General features: G+C 37.9%; 2 protein-coding genes across 14 annotated transcripts in view; one reads left to right on the forward strand and one right to left on the reverse strand.

Moving 5' to 3' along the window:
- PACRGL (parkin coregulated like) overlaps nt 1-8,240 on the forward strand; it is a 39,608-nt gene extending 31,368 nt beyond the window's left edge. For 4 of the 7 annotated variants that reach the window (XM_008274565.5, XM_017350521.4, XM_017350520.4 and 1 more), the window contains exons 9-10: nt 1,292-1,386; nt 6,207-8,240. In XM_008274565.5, the coding sequence (XP_008272787.2) occupies nt 1,292-1,348 (57 nt within the window). In that variant the 3' untranslated portion in view covers nt 1,349-1,386; nt 6,207-8,240. Of the gene's footprint in view, nt 1-1,291; nt 1,774-6,206 lie in introns of those variants that run through there. The other 3 variants (XM_070068098.2, XM_070068100.2, XM_070068095.2) reach the window with 1 other exon arrangement.
- The window catches only part of KCNIP4 (potassium voltage-gated channel interacting protein 4), a 1,209,654-nt gene continuing 1,194,927 nt past the window's right edge, over nt 2,366-17,092 (reverse strand). For all 7 annotated transcript variants that reach the window (XM_051842102.3, XM_051842088.3, XM_089326981.1 and 4 more), the window contains 4 exons: nt 7,684-7,791; nt 5,657-5,761; nt 5,036-5,098; nt 2,366-3,819 (listed from right to left, as the gene is read on the reverse strand). In XM_051842102.3, coding sequence (XP_051698062.1) covers nt 3,772-3,819; nt 5,036-5,098; nt 5,657-5,761; nt 7,684-7,791 — 324 coding nt within the window. In that variant the 3' untranslated portion in view covers nt 2,366-3,771. The remainder of the gene's footprint in view (nt 3,820-5,035; nt 5,099-5,656; nt 5,762-7,683; nt 7,792-17,092) is intronic.

The following is a 17,092-nucleotide window of genomic DNA, read 5'->3' on the forward strand; positions in this document are numbered from 1 at the left end:
AGAAATTTAACATGTTTAAACTTTTATAGAATTAACTAATTTAACCAAGTTCAGTGACTTTTTACATCAATTATATTCTTTCCATGAGGAATGCCTAGGCTAAAGTTTGTGAGGAGGAAGTAAGTTCTTAAGCTTACTAGGGAATGAATTTGGTTAGGGTCCCAGATGGAGATTTAGCACTCAGACAGTTGGTTGAGGAGATGTGTGGCTGGGTGGAATATTCCCTCGCTAATTCAATGTCCCCTCTGACCAGAAAAGAAATTCTTGCCGGTAAATGTGCTTCTGAGAAATTTAATATAAGAAATTTTTGCCATTTCTTCTCCTGCGATTTAAGTAAACAGATGCTAAATCACAAGGACACAGTTTCTCAGTCTGAAGTTCTCCTTAGGTGCTTTAGCACATCTTTTGTAGCAGTATAGAAAATGAGACAAATCAAAAGGGACAGGACCAGTGAATTTTCCTAGGTGTGTGTGTGTGGCAAGGAGAGTCAGCGTGTTGAAATTTGGAGGGGGAATTGGAAGGCTATGGTTGAGCAGTCCTGGCTGTCAGACAAGTGCCTCTTTAATTGCTTCTCAGTCTCCTTGCTTTGGATCTTGCTAGAATAGACTACTGTATAGTTATGAGAGCTGTTAGGTATTATGTTCTTCAGACTTCTCAACTTACCTCTCCTTAAGTGCTCCATAATTTTACAGTAATTGATTTAATTGTGATAGACTTTCTCTTGTCTCATTACTTTGTAATCCTTTATGAAATTAATGAATGCTTTTCTAAAACCTTAAAGGTGTACACATCCATCACTTTCTTTAAATGTTAGAAATGAACGTTAAATGTTGACGTTTCACACTCAAGGCTTCAGCATATCACAGTAATGGATAGGTTCAACTTCCGGGTAAACAAAAATCTCTGTTAAGGCAGGTAAAAACATTTGTGAAGTGGTGACATTAAGTGGATGCATTCTTTTAGTAACTGTATAAGAATTTGTTATCTGGCAGGTACTTGGTGTTAGAACTCATTTAATCTCCTCTATAATTCTCAAAGGTAGATTTTGATGTTCTCATATACGCATTAAGAAATTAGGATGGAGAAAACTGACTGCTGGAAGCCAAATTCAAATACTGATCATTTGAATCTGAAAAACATAGGTTTTTTGCTTTGTTTTTTAACTCAAAAAAAACTCCGCTTATTCCATCATTTGTTTTGAGTTCTGGATATTTTTTAGGCATTCTTCTGCAAACATAATTAGGGAAACTTGGAATGACACTAATGATGGTACATTATTTTTTCTTGACAGGGAAGTCTTACGATCATCAAATCTAAAATCCCAACATACTGCTCCATATGCTGTTAAATAAGGAGCCAACAAGTCATCTTACTCTCTGGTGACAGGTATCCATCACTGACATTCGAGTACCCATGAACTTTGTTCAGTTTATTTTGTAAATCACAGCTACCATTTGTTGTTTACTAATAGTAAGATGGGAATCTGCAATCCCACTGAATCAAAGTAAAAGGTACTCATACCAAGTTAATGGAAAACTGAAATTTCTAATCATTTGGGTAAGAAACTGTAATCACATGGATTGGTATATATTTTCTAGTGCCTTTTTATTTGTATTAAACAGTTTGTAGCTGTGTACTTATTTTTATATAGACTTTACATTTCTTGGATCTTTACCAAGTGAAAATAGGGACAAATGCCTGTGAATTCACAATTACTTGTAAATATTTTATAATAGAATGTTTGGAAAATTTTATTAAAAAAATTTAAGTGTATGAATTCTGTTACAAGTATGTTTATTGCATTTCAGTTGTTGTTATTTTTACATTTCATAACCTGAAAATACTGATGTGCAGATATATTCAGAAATAGTTCAGAATTTCGATGTCATGGAAGTTATAAATCATTCCACAGAAGACATGGAGGATGAGAAAGACAAGACAAAAATGAGATCTTTTAGGGGAATAGAGACTTGAATAGCTACAACTATCCTTTGAAAGGGATGGAGACCACCTGCCTATTTGGGAGCAGCAGGTGCGCCAGAGAACGCCTTATCCTGCATGACATGTGGCAATTCTTATTTCAAATACAGTTGCCAAGCTGTAATTTGAGAGAATACAGGTACTTTCTGAGGAGTTATAATGCAGAAATGCTCCTGCTGTTTCTCCTGGTTCCTCTGGCCCACTCTTGTCACATCCTCAGATCATCGTGGCTACGCCAGTTGCTTACCTGCTCTCCTTGTGTTTTTCTCCTTTGCAGCCAGTGCCACCCAAAGACACACACAGTCTGGAAAATGTCCTAAGAGCAAAGTAATATTTTGAAATCTGGTAATAACAAAGTCTGTTAGAATAAAGACCTAAACACAGGAGAGTTATAAACATTTTATTTGCTTTTATTTTTCCTGTTTGAAATACAAAATGTGCACATTGAGTTTTCACAAACACGCGATGGCAGATTTCAGTGTACATGTATTGTACTACTCTTAATGTCTACACTGGTGATAGCAGGGCAGCTTTCAACATCCTATCTTTACACCAGAATAGATACCTGATTTAATTGTTGCAAAGACAGTCGCAAATTTCTTCCTCCTGTAGCCTCTTGGTCTTTGTGATATTTCTACAAAACAGGGAAAATGTATGTATCTTTAGTAATGTTTTGGCTTAAGACCATTATGAAGAATCTGAATTTCAGGAGTTTTTTGATGAGCTAAATCATAATGTAATACAGATGTGTTATTCAGTACTTATATTCATTTTCTACTAAATATTGGTAGTAGCTCTCAAAATCTTGGTAGTAGCTCTCAGTATAATGGAATCACTGGTGCATTCAGAGTGATTTTTGCTTTGTTCCTTGTAGTTATGTCCCTAAATGGCTGCAATGTGAACTTGCTATGAGAAGGTTGGGGGAAAAGGGGATGGATTTGGACTTAGTGATGTTAAGGACCCCTTGTTATTAAACATTAATTACCATGTACTGGAGGACAGATATCCTGACCCTTTGCATATGTCTGTAAACATCCTTACATTGTTTCACACCTCCTTGAACTTCCACGTAATGACACAATAGAAAACATCCCATAAGACTAAACAGATCTGAAATTATATACATTACGTAGGCCTTGGCTGTAATGTGTATTATGGAAAATTAAATGCTTATTAAAATAAATTTTGTTAGGCATATGCTGACATCTGGTAATAAACTAATTTGTTAAATGTTATAAAAAATGCCAGATAATGTCTTTAACAGAAAGCAGCAAATCCATAGAAATTGGGACTATGTGTTTAGTTTTTATAGTTTTCTTGACCTAACATATATACGTGGGATTACAGCATACAAACATGAAAATAAATATAATTTTGGAAATTAAATGCAGATGTCTATTTTAGAAAACCATTTAAAATCCTAGGACTGAATACATACAAGTGAGTAGCAAAAAACACTAGTATGTTAAAATCACTGATATGTGAAAGCCTCAATAATCCCATGGCTAAAGAATAAATAAAACTATATGCCAGATTCTATTACTTTTGAATATTCACGGAGTAAGAAATGAGTTAGAACATCCCATGAACTCAGTGACATTATGAAAAGGATGCAAATTTATAACTGGAAAACTTAAATCTTTTGGGAACTGCTTTATAGTAAAACAAAGCTTGTTTGCATAATATGCCTCAGTGTAAAAGCTGAGCAATCTATGCTAAAAGTGGTTAGCTCCAGCTTTGTGTGGTGAGATAGTTCACATTTGTCTGTTCAGTTGAGGATCTATTTGAAAGTTAAATCACATTTTCAAAGAGTTGCATGGAGCGCATTATGTTTTCATCCTGCAAGAGATAAACAGGTTAAATTCAGCATGTACATAACGGAAAGAACATTATTCTGCACCTAACTAGTCCTCCTCCACCAACCTCTTATGCCAGAAGCTCAGGCACTAATTTACGTTGGCAAACATAAATGTCATTCTATTTGCCACATAGTAATCTGTTTTCTTGCATCTACGTAGCTTTTTCTGCTTCTCTTTAAATCTTACTAGTGTTAATAGGTTATTTTTCAAAGTGTAAGGCAGAATTGACAATCAGAGGCATAAAACGGATAACTCAAAGTAAATGAAAAATTTGGGATTTTAGGTACTTTTGTACAGGTGCAAAGAAATAGTTTGTATGTGAGCTATGCTCTAACTTCATGAGGAAGAGTTGGGGTATGGGAGGAAGATTTGTGAATCTGGAGGAAACATTCATAATAATCATAGTTCTCTGTATATCTGCTAGTTATAGCAATTTGTCCTTTTAGAACCTCAAAAAAATGGAATGTATTGGTTGGGAGAAACCATTGTCCATTGGCTGTATTTGGTATATTCCTTAGAAATTACCTAAGTAAAGAGGACATTGGGGGACACTTGCCAATTGGATGTAGATGACACTGAGCTGTTTATCTACACATCAAGTTAAAAAAAAAAAAAAGCTAGGTAATTTAACACTAGTTTCTCAAATAGCAGGTAATGGCTTTTTCCTCAAGAGAATTTTTCCATTCTGTTTTTTGTGACTGAAAGAAATTACTTGGTTCAGCTAAAAAGCCATTTCTTGTCCACATACACTAAAGCAGCATTTCTCTTAGACATAAACTATAAACTTTGCTTGTGATACATACTTGTCCGTAGGGGATTTTTAACTCTGTGGAGATACGACAGATTATATATAGAGTCTATTTTCAGTTCTTGGAAAGAACAAGTCCAATATTCCATATGTGTTTTATCCTTGATGATGAATATTCTAAAGGATTTTGAGGGTAAAAACAGGACATGTGCAGCTTTGTTTTGGTCTGCAGGGCTTCCCACACGGTTAGTCTGCTTTAGAGTCAGCACTCTCTGATGTTGGTTGGTAGACAGAATTGGCCTTGTTTTCGGGGTGTGGGCGTATAGCCCCTGTTTTAATATTATCTCCTGTGGCCTTTATATTTTGATTAATACATGATGGCTGGCTGGCTATACTCAGTCTAGCTGTTAGGAAAGCCAAAGTGATAGTTTTTACTCTCATTACTTACTTTTTGGCAACTTTCAATGAACTCATCAATGGTAACAACCCCGTCTTTATTTTTGTCCATTTTCTGTTCAGGAAGAAAAGAATACAATTTTATTCAGACGTATGCCTTGATCCCCTCATACTAACCCAGCTGCCTGTTTGTACAGGAACAGATACTTTCTTAGAGATAAGAATCATACGGCCACATTCTTTTTGACTATCCCCTTTTCAGTGTAATGCGGTACAGTCACTCTACACTGGGCAAAATCCTGCCTTCCAGGATATGACAGCTCAGGCAGAGAGATCTGGTTTTCTCATCTGCAAAATGAGCCTAATCGGGAATTATGACCCCACAAGGTTCTTATGAGAATTGACTAAAAGCAAAACTTGTAAAATAAGAGAATCACAAAAGGATTAACTTAACAATACTCACGGACCACTTAGTTTTCTATCTAGGATGTGGTGAATGTTGTGAGTGTAGTTATTAGAATAAAATCAGAACCAAAATTATTAGAATAGTTTAGCAAGCATTCTATTGTTTTATTCCTTTCAATAATACTTTTTAGTCATTGTAGTACTTTATAGACATCAAGACATGTGCCCTTAATTGTACTCTCTCCCTGACTTCTGCTTTTGTTCCTACCTGGAAAAATGTCTCGACGTGTTGTCTGGGGGCATCTTCTTTGAGGACAGGATATGTGCATTTGCCCATCATATCATATATTGCTTTCATTATATCAAGCATTTCCTGAAAAGAGGCACTCACAATGAGATAGTACATAGTATATAAAGACACCAAAGAAAAAATATTTCAGGTTTTTTTTTTATAATTTTTCTTTGATTCTTCATTAGGTAATTGGTTGTTCCAAAGAAAAGATAGTAAGTAGCTCTCTGCCTTAAAAGCAGCAGAAGTAGAAAGTAAGAATCAATTCTAATCTTGGTTTTAAAGTGAAGCAAATTCTCACATATGTAACATTTTCAAGAAAAGAATATTCTGGTTTAATATTTGAGTTCCTATAGAGTATCTTTGTTTCATTGAGTTACTTTATATGTTGACTATCAATTTTCATTTACTGAAAATAAAATATACATCATACATTAAGAGTAAAATAAAGACTAAATAAAGCAAACTTCTGCTTATAATTGAGGAGTTCAAAACTCATTAGGATTCTCATTGTTTTTTTTCCACTCAGGCTTTAACTAAAGAAGTCATTCATGAAGACTAGTGAAAATATTATGACACTTGAGAACACCTTGACTTTTTAAAGAGTAAAACAAAAATTAGTTGGTGCCTTGTTATTTGTAATGTTACATGAGTAAAAATATTGAAATACTTAATTATCAGATTTGTTTGTTTCCTTCATATTGAAGTTTCACTTAAAAGGCTTCTGTATTAGGTTGATTTATATGTTTGTATGTGTATATATATGTGTGTGTGTATATATATACACATAGAGTATTCTCATAAATTATAAAGTAGTGTTGATTTTGTAAAACAGGTAAAACCTTGCAAGATGTTTTGAGTATAGGTAAGTAGCAAGCACTTTGATACAATTCACTTTGTGTGGTACCTACAAGTACTAAACAGAACATGTTTGTGTTAATCAGAGTTCAAAAGGAATTTAAGGGACTATAAATAGTATTTCTGAAGCTCTTGGATGTTACATATTGGTATACCATGAATATTTAAGAAACATTAACTATTCAGGATATGCTCTGTTTGCATGTATACTTAATATTCATGAAGTCTTCTGAACCCATTGGTGCTACCCATTCTGGGCCCATAGATCTTCTGGTCACAAAGCATAAATAAAACCCGTGACTATTTATCAAGCTATAGGTGTGATCAGGTTCACTTTCCCTGTTTCTGTAATAGAGCAGCCACAGACCATTAGCCCTGCATACTTGTTTTCTGTGAGGCCCCTTGATCAAAATTTAGCTGTGGGGAAAGCTAGTGATGCAAAAAGAAAGGCCATATGAATAATGAACCAGGATTTGGGTGGTGGAGTCTTGCAACCCTACCTTCACCTTATTCAAAGAGAGGTTAACTTATCCCATTTCTTTCCCTTTGTTCTTTGACTGTTTCAAGTTGATTTAGCCAACTCTGTGATAGGAGCATCTTAATTTGGTATGTGAAACTTCTTTCTTGGATAGCCAACCAGGAATCATAGTTGGAATTCTACAATTGCAGCAGGTTGCTCCACTAGACACGGGGTCATAGCATCATCCATATGATAGTGAAATTGTTTCTCTATGGATACCATCATAAAGGGAAAAGAAAACAATTTCAGGTCAAAGATTCTAATAGGGTTGGATGTATTTTCTTCCTGTTCAACTCCAACCAAAGACTTTATTCCATTCACAGTATTATGAAGATGCCAGTAGATACAAGTTTTTTTTGTGTGTATTTTATATAAAGGCGGTGTCAAAAATATTCATGGAAAAATGACATTAAAAGGTAATGTGAATATTGAAGCCTCCTTGTATTTATGTTGGAAATTCACCATAAATTATACCTATCCATTCCAAAATTTTTATATATCTTTCACTGCCACATAAAATGTTATAGATTTCCTAAAAAAAAAATTCAAGTTAATTCTTGCAATTGCTTACTATTTTGAAGTTAAATGAAAACAGTGAGCATAGATATTTTAGTGAGGCATCTCTTACTTCTTTAGTGATGTAGCCATCTTTATTTATGTCATACAAATTAAATGCCCAGTTGAGTTTTTCTTGAACTGTCCCCCGGAGCAAAATGGAAAGACCTTTGATGAAATCCTAAAAGGAAATAAAAGTGAAAAGACAATTCGATATGACATTTCTTAAAAAAAAGCTGATAAAATCTTCCACATGATTGAAACATGGTCACAACACATTGAATTTTGTACATTTTAGCAAAATGATGAATGTGTTCTTGGTTGTCTCTGAGATGCATTTTTTTTAAAGCGTATTAATCAGTGGTGGGGTGAATCCCCAGATGCAGAACCTGTGGATGTGGAGTGCTGACTGCATTTAGATCATTCTGTTACTACTGAAAATGAGGGCTTTTATTCTATATACTCCAAATTTAGTTATGTGTCCATATGTGAAAGCTATCAATGTTTATATAAGTTGTCCCTTGCTGATTTACTGAGTATTCCTATTGTATGTTGTATTTACTCCTGGGATTTTCATGAATGCAATCATGAAAATTTATTTTCTGCAAATAAATTTAATTTTACCCCTAATTTTTGTTTATTTTCCTTTACTAATTGTGTGGTCTAATACCTCTAGAACAATGTTACATAATAACAATAGATTATCCTTAATTTGTTCCTGAACTTAATGAGAATATATTCGTGCTTTTCCTTTTAGCAGGATGTCGACTTTGATCAAACTAAAGTAGTATACAAGCACCTCCGTTTTCTTGAAAAAATTTATCAAGAATGGCCATTGATGTTTTCTTTTTAGAAATGAAAAAGCGATTATTGAATTTACATAGAATTGCCAGGTAGTCCAAATTAATAAAAAAAGTTGGAGGACTTATGTCCAAATATCAAAACTTAGTGTACAGCATTACAGTAACCAGAACAATGTGTTACTGGCATTAGAGCAGTGGAATAAAATTGAGAATCTTGATGTAAACCTAAACATCTGTGGCCAATTGATTTTTCAATAGCAGTGCCAAGACCACTGAATAGGGAAATGACTGTCTCTTCAACACATGGTATTGCAGAACTGGACAACCATACGGACTGTACTTCCCCATCTTCATTCAGGACGGAATACAGAGTAAGAACATTTCACAGGAAAGCAATAGAGAATTCTCTAGGCAGAAAGAAGCTGGTGAGTCAAGAGAAGAAAGCATTTCTCTAGGAAGGAATTGCTCCCTTTTAACAGAAGCCACTGCTGAGCCCTGAAGTCTTCATTGGACCAGCAACAAGAAAGTGTCACTAGTGACCAAAGTGAAAAGTTTCAGTGGAGTAGAGGGACAGAAGAGTGGTTTCTAGCAGAGAACACTTAATGGGCTGAACCTCCTAAGAATAGTTGATCCAGAATTCATGTTGATGACTGGAGCTATGAAGAGAGGTCAGTTTCCTAAGCTGACAAGGAGGAAGAAGGAGAGACAGAATTCTCATCCATTGGTTCACTACCAGATGCCTTAAAAGCTTGATCTGAATTTTGGCCAAAGTTGGGAGCCAGGAACTCAATCCATGTTTCCCATGCAGGTGTTAGAAACTCAATAACGTAAGCCATCATTATTACCTCCGAACAATCTGTCAGAAGCCACAGCTGGAAATTGAAACATACTCTGATGTAGGCTGTGAGCATATCAACTGCTAAGCTAAATGCCCACTCCTTAAAATACAGCACTTTTAAATAAAGTGACCTATTGTTCACCTTCCTAGTAAGCCCCAGGTTTCATTTGTTATTCCCAGTGTACTGTGGACACATACTCCATCTGTGGTTCTACTGATGGATCCGTGACCTGAGCAAAGCCAGAGAATCCCGTTTTATTCCGTTGGCCAAGGCTGTTGAATCTGGCATCCGACCCAACCCAGTCTAAGACTAACAGTGATCCTCTGGACTCCGGGCTCTTCTTAGGTTTGCTAGAACACACATATATCCTTCCTCCCATGTTCAAAGGAACAATCGGTCAGGGAGCCTGCAAGCTGCTGGCATTTTCTTAACCTTAAGGGTTGGAAGGGAGTTGTGGCACAGTAGGTTAGGCTGCCTTTGAGAGCCTGTATCCCGCGTCAGAGTGCTAGTTCAAGTCCTGGTTACTCTGCTGCTTATCTAGCTCTTTACTAGTGTTCTTTGAAGCAGTGGATGATAGCTCAAATTCTTGAGTTCCTACCACCCATCTGGGAGACTTTAATGGAGTTCCTGGCTGCTCCCTGGCTGTTGCAGCCATTTAAGGGAATGAACCAGTGAATGGCAGATCTCTCTCCCTGACTCCACCTGCCCTGCCTTAGGGTGGGAGGAAGGGAGACAGAAAGAGAAAGATTGAGTAGAGAGCCATGCATGCATGTAGTCTATGTCTAATTTTATGTTTACATAGTTTCGTACAAGTTTCTAAGGTTTATTTTCTGTGGCATGGTAACTTGAATGGGGTAAACTTCCACATTGAGTGAGCTACTAAAAATATTTGAAATACACTATCAAGTACCAGCTGAAGTTTATATCTGATTGGAACTGATAAAAGATATTAAAATGTCTGAAAAATAATATATTTTCCAAGATCTAACTATCATGAAAGAGAGATACCTAAATTAATACATTACTGTCTAGGTAATGTCTGGTGATTTTGGCAACATTAAATTAGAAGGGCACTCTGGTTTAATCTCACTGGTGACCATAAAAAATTCATTACTTCTGCCGGCGCCATGGCTCACTAGGCTAATCCTCCGCCTTGTGGCGCCAGCACACCGGGTTCTAGTCCCGGTCGGGACGCCAGATTCTGTCCCGGTTGCCCTCTTCCAGGCCAGCTCTCTGCTGTGGCCCGGGAGTGCAGTGGAGGATGGCCCAAGTGCTTGGGCCCTGCACCCCATGGGAGACCAGGAGAAGCACCTGGCTCCTGCCTTCGGATCAGCACGGTGCGCCAGCCACAGCGCGCCTGCCATGGCAGCCATTGGAGGGTGAACCAACGGCAAAAGGAAGACCTTTCTCTCTGTCTCTCTCTCTCACTGTCCACTCTGTCTGTCAAAAAAAAATTCATTATTTCTTAACCAAAAGATATTTAATAAATGTACTTTTGTTCATAATCTTGGAACTTGGTAAAAAACGTAGGAAATTGTCCCTGGAAAAGATTGTAATTATATGTAATCCTAACACCTGTGCACATCTGATATCCCTATTGTTTTTCATGATACATGACAATAGTGCATATGAACATAAATTATATAGATCACATACAAAAATACATGTAATTATATATTATACTGTATGTTTAAGGTTATATGCACTTTTCCATATCACTAAAAATCCATTGTGACATCTAAATACATGTTCAGTTGAACCATATGAAATTTCTGATATTTAGAAAAGCCAAAGTAGTAATTTCATATAGTTTAAGCTATAACATGATCACAACGGCTTTTGAAAATTTTGAACCAGAAACCACAAGCATTACAGTTTAAGTGGCAGCCTGGTACACACACATTCATACATAGAAACATACACACTAATTATTATTACTCTGATAAAACCATTTCTCTTCGGTTATTTATTTTACATATTCTGGTCATTAATCTATAATTTCACCACCTACTAATGGTTGCAGTCTGAAATTTGCAATATTGCTTAGTTATATGGAGGAATGACAATTTACCCACTACTTCCTATTTTTAGATTTGTAAATTTAAATTTTCTTTTATTATAAATGATGCTTTATTATAAATGATGCTGTGGTAAACCTTTTCCTGTCATTTTGACGGACTTCATTGTAAAAAAGTGGAATTACTGGGGTACAGGGCTTGGGAACACTAAAATCCAATAGTAGTGATTGCTACATTTGTTTAAGGATCCTGGTTAACATCTGGTCAGCTTCTGAAAACCAAAATCTCTCCCCCATCCAGACAATGTTCCTAGATTTGTAACTGTGTACCTTGTATTAGGCAGTGCTCATGCCTAACACATTTCACATCAGCCTCACATACCACAGGGGATTTTTTGTTGTCTTGATGGTATAGAAGGAGGCTCAAATAGGTGACTGAGCCAAAGCACCCAGCAAATGAGCAGCAGAGCTGGAACTTGAACGCGGACATCGGACTCAAAGCCCAGGCTCTCATTTTTTAAAAAGATTTATTTACTTATTTGATGGGTAGAGGTAGTGGTGGTGGGAAGTAAGGGAGGAGGGATGAAAGAGATACAGAGATGGATGGATAGGTAAGTCGGTTGGTCGGCCAGTTGGTTTTCCATACACTGGTTTACCTGGCTCACTCCCCGAATGGCTACAATAGCCAGCTGGTCCAGGCCAAAATCAGGAGCCTGGAACTCCGTCCTGGGCCATCTTCTGCCTGTGCTTTCCCAGGCTCTTTAATATGAATCAGAGAAGCTATGAATTGGACTCTAATATGCTGGTGTCTTAATCAGCTGCACCACAATGACAGTCCCCAGGCTCTCATGTGAACCAGGACTGGAGTGATAGGCTGTGGTTCTACAGAACAGTCTGATACAAAATAGGCTATACATTTTTTTCTGACTCTGTAGTACAAAACTGGGTTACATGATAACAATTTAATTATGAATGACATTATAGAATATTTGGAGGTGCCAGGATTTCATAATTTTTGCCACAAAATGACATTTAATAAACAAGTCAGAAAATGTCCTTTAACTTCCAAAGAGAGAAAAGTCATGTGAATATATGTGTGGATTTGAAAGCTACAAGGAGGTAAGAGCAGTTAAAGGAGAATCTCAACAGCTACATATTCAAGAACATTGGGTGGGTGAGACAGAGATTTTAATTCTCTGAACTTGAACATATGTTAACTGGGATCACTAACATTAATCACTAATGTTAATTGGACATTTTTTGTGTGCCAGGCACTTTTCTAAACTCGGTAGATCCATGTTTAATCTTAAAAGCAGCCTCAATGGCACTATATTGAAGGGGCACAAACACCAGCTGAACTCCAAATGAACAAAACTTAAAGAATTTCAGCAGTCAAATAAATAAGGTCATACTGGTTTATGCCTTAAAGTATAAATATCCATGAGTCCATACAAGTATTTTGATGTTATCAGATTAATCACTCTTTTGTCCTTCTTATATTCCTCCAATCTCTCTGACTTCTCATTCTCTCTTCTCCCACCCCACTCTCCTTCCTAGGTCATCACTGCATTATAAATCCTTTTGATTCTCCATATTCTTGATATTACGTGATAAAAAATGGCACTGTACCTCTGTGGTCTTCCTCCCCCAACACAGTACCTCAGTCTAAGCACAAGACAAATATGAGACACTTCCCAGCTGGGGAACCTTGCACAAAATACTTAATACTTGTCACAGCTATCACACCTGGAAACAGGGAAGTTTGAGAAACTGAGTCAAGAGACATTAGTACCACTACAACGTGGATAGGATCTCAGATAGAGCCTGGTCAGAAGGAGGACATTCAGTAAAAACTAAGGCAATCTGCATACATTGTGGGCTTTAATTAATGTGTTCATTATTTTCAACAAATGTACCATACTCAAACGGGAAATACTATAAGGTATAGCAGGACTCTGTATTTGTGCAATTTTTCTGTAGAAGTAAAACTGGTTTAAAATTCAAAGGCTGTTTAAAATGTGAGCTTAAAAAAAAAAGGAACTAACCTCACACAGCAGATATATATTGCCTGAATTTCTCTAGAGTGTCCTATAATAAGCTGTTTCCTCGAGTTTCAGTAAACAGTAGCACCTGTGCTACAGGGGTTTCAAAGGCCTTTCCCTTAAGGACCACAGCGCATGTTCAACAAGAGAAGTTGTGGCACAGGAGCTAGCTATATACAGGCGAGTTTATAGGAAAGGGTGGGCCAGAGTGACAGGCAACAAGCAGCCAGAGCAGGTGCACCCCAGCTCATCCTTGGCATCATGATAAATACTGGGGCGTGGCCCAGGTTAAGAGCCCTTATGGAAGAGCAACTGGAGTTTTAGAAATTAGCCATCAGGGGTGTCGTAAATAAGAGTGCCAATTGTTAAATCAACAACGGGAGTCACTGGGTACAGGCTCCCCACGTAGGATCTCTGTCCTTAATGTGTTCTCTATGAAACTTAAAAACAACACTACTAGTCGAACAATACCCCTATACCTTGTGCGGTTGTGTGAGTGCAGCCTGTTGAAATCCTTGCTTAGTGTATACTAAGTTGATCTTCTGTATATGAAGGTAATTGAAAATGAAACTCGATGAAGGGCGGGATGGGAGAGGGAGTGGGAGAGGGGAGGGCTGTGGGAGGGAGGGAGGTTGGGGGGGGGTGAGCCACAACAATACAAAAGTTGCACTTTGTAAATTCACATTTATTAAATAAAATAAATAATTAAAAAATTACGTCAATTACATGAGCTTAAAAAAATATGTAATATTGTTTGACAATAAGTTAGTCCTATGTTTCTGACTTTTTTTGGGCTAATAAACAAATTATTCCAAAAAAAAAGAAAGAAAAAAAGAAAAAAAAAAGAAATTAGTCATCAGGGGTAGGCTTTTGGTACAGTGAATAAGACACCCTACTTGGGAGGCCTGTATCCAATAGCAGAATGCCTGGGTTTGAGTCCTGACTCAGCTTTTAGTGTCAGCTTCCTGCTAACGTATGTGCTGGAAGGCAGCAGGTGATGGTTGACTACATGAGAGACCCATATTGAGTTCAGGGCTCCTGGTTGTGGGCATTTCGGAGTGACCAACTGGACGGAAGGTTTCTTTCTGTCTCTCTGTCTTTCAAGTAAATAAAAAATAATTACAAAGGGAATTTTTAAAAATTTGGCCGGCGCCGTGGCTCACTAGGCTAATCCTCCGCCTTGCGGCACCGGCACACCGGGTTCTAGTCCCGGTCGGGGCGCCGGATTCTGTCCCGGTTGCCCCTCTTCCAGGCCAGCTCTCTGCTGTGGCCCGGGAGTGCAGTGGAGGATGGCCCAAGTGCTTGGGCCCTGCACCCCATGGGAGACCAGGAGAAGCACCTGGCTCCTGCCATCGGATCAGCGCGGTGCGCCGGCCGCAGCGTACTGGCCACGGCAGCCATTGGAGGGTGAACCAACGGCAAAAGGAAGACCCTTTCTCTCTGTCTCTCTCTCTCACTGTCCACTCTGCCTGTCCAAAAAAAAAAAAAAATATATATATATATATATATATATTCATGAAACTATGAAAACCTAAACCTGCCATAACTTTCTTTTGTTCACAGTGGTCAAGAATGTTCGGAACATAGCAGCACCCAATAAATGTTCAATGAGTGAAATGAAAAGGTATCTGAAGCTCCATTTCACTTTCCTTCCAAATGAGAGCAGAGCTCCTTGGAGTGGTAGCCAAACAGAGATTTCTGTGACTAGGAGGGAGAGTAGGGTGGGAGAAGAGAGAATGAAGTCAGAGAGAGATTGGAGGAATATAAGAAGGATAAGACAGTGGTTGACCTGATAACATCAAAAATTCTATACTTGTTAGAAACATTGACTTAAATAATTCCTCCTGATGTCTGACATTTCAAAAGAAAATAGATGTTTGCTTTGACAAATGACTTGTCCTAGAAAGGAAGTTTGCCCATATCCATAACTGGTATTTGAGGAACATTTTTTTTTTTCTCAACACTGTGATTAGCAAAGGCACTACTCCTGGGATTTGTAATGTGCCCAGTGCACAGAAGCCTGAGTGCTATGTACACTTTATTCTGTGTGAATCGCATTGTCAGTGAATGGTGTTTACAGCTCTGAATGGTAATAGCTCTGATGTCTTCAGTTCCCTGTGCTCAGGTAGGATTATTCCAGAATTGCTCCAAAGAATAAGTGTATTTTAACTCGGACTCAATAACCCAGTTAAACTTGCTATTTGGGAAGTGCACAGTGGTGTGTATTATGTTGATGATGCTAACAAGATGCTAACAGTTGAAATGATTAAAAAGAGAAATGGTTAACTATGCAGCCTACAATTATGTCAGCAATTAGTGATATCTGTAGATGGGATAGATTACCAAACCGAATTATCAAAATCGGTTATAATTCTTAGTAATCAAAGCATAGAATGCCATCCTAGATATCTAGCAAACATGTGGCTCAGTCTCTCCCTTGATGGAAGGGAGTCTATTGTGATGGTGAAGAATGTGATTGGAAAACTGTGTTCCAAGGGACAGACATGACCCACCACCTGTTCTTGAAAATAAAATGTTACTGCAACGCAGCCATGCTTCTTTGCTTGGAGATTGTCTATGTCACTATTGCGCTACAACTGCAGAATTGGGTGGGTTTTACAGACTGTATGGCCCACAAAGCCAAACATATTTACTGTGGGGCCCTTTACAGAAAAGTTTGCTGACCCTCAGTTAAAACCATGTTTATTTGTTGTTTTTTCTTTATAAATATTATTTATTTGAAAGGCAGAGTGGCAGAGGAGGGGAGTGGGGAGGAGGAAGGGAGGGAGGGAGATCTTCCATCCACTGCTTCACTCACAAAGTGCCTGCGACTTCCAGGGCTAGGTAGGCCAAAGTCAGGAGCCAGGAAATCTATCCAGGTCTCTCACGTGAGTGGCAGGAACCAAGGTACTCGGGCCATCCTCTGCTTCCTCACAGGCACATTAAGAGTAACAAGAATGCAAACTTGGCACATTGGTATGAGATGGTGATGTCCTGAGTAGTGGCTTAACCCACATTGCCACAATGACGACCCCAAGAACATAAGTTTTAGAAATGTATGCAGAGATGGGATTCAGTCCTTATTCTGCTGTTTACTTAGCTGAATGACTTTGGACAAGTCACTTAACCACTCTGTTTTAGGCTTCTTATCTCTAATGGATAGCTAATAACACAAGTCCTTCATTTTCTCTATAATTTATAAAAAGAATTTGTGAACTAAAAAAGGAACACTCATTAGGGGGACTAGGAGAGGTGGTGCATTTTAATGCCCAAACTCTTTTGGTGCTAAAATCTAAACTGAACTGACATGAAAGTATTTACAATTATCAATCTAGATTTATCTACATATCTGCCTATTCGCCTGTCATCTATCTCCTATCTGTTACATTAAGCAGAAGACATTTAAGAGCCCAAACATTAGTGGCATTGCACAATATAAGCTTATGTATGATTGACTTGCAGTGACATATGAGAGGGGAAGCGGCTCTCTTCCATGCAGTCATGCAGGGATATAAGTTCCTTTCATGTTGCTGCCAAGTTGGTCTGAAATTTGTGACTGCACAGGCTCCATTGATGGGAAGAGAAAGGAGTGACACAATGTCACTTCCACCCATATCCATTGATTAAAATTCAGTGAGTGTCCCTCCTGAGAGCAGGAGAGACCGGGAATGTATTTTAGCTATGCAGTCAGAATGACGAGCATGTAGACCTTGGTGGTCAGTAGCAGTCTCTGCTATGTGTCACTGTTGTTAACAGATAATACACATTTGGTGGCAGCACA

Source organism: Oryctolagus cuniculus, chromosome 2 (assembly GCF_051225735.1).
Source record: "Oryctolagus cuniculus isolate XC-2025 breed Fujian yellow rabbit chromosome 2, ASM5122573v1, whole genome shotgun sequence".
Classification (NCBI taxonomy): domain Eukaryota; kingdom Metazoa; phylum Chordata; class Mammalia; order Lagomorpha; family Leporidae; genus Oryctolagus; species Oryctolagus cuniculus.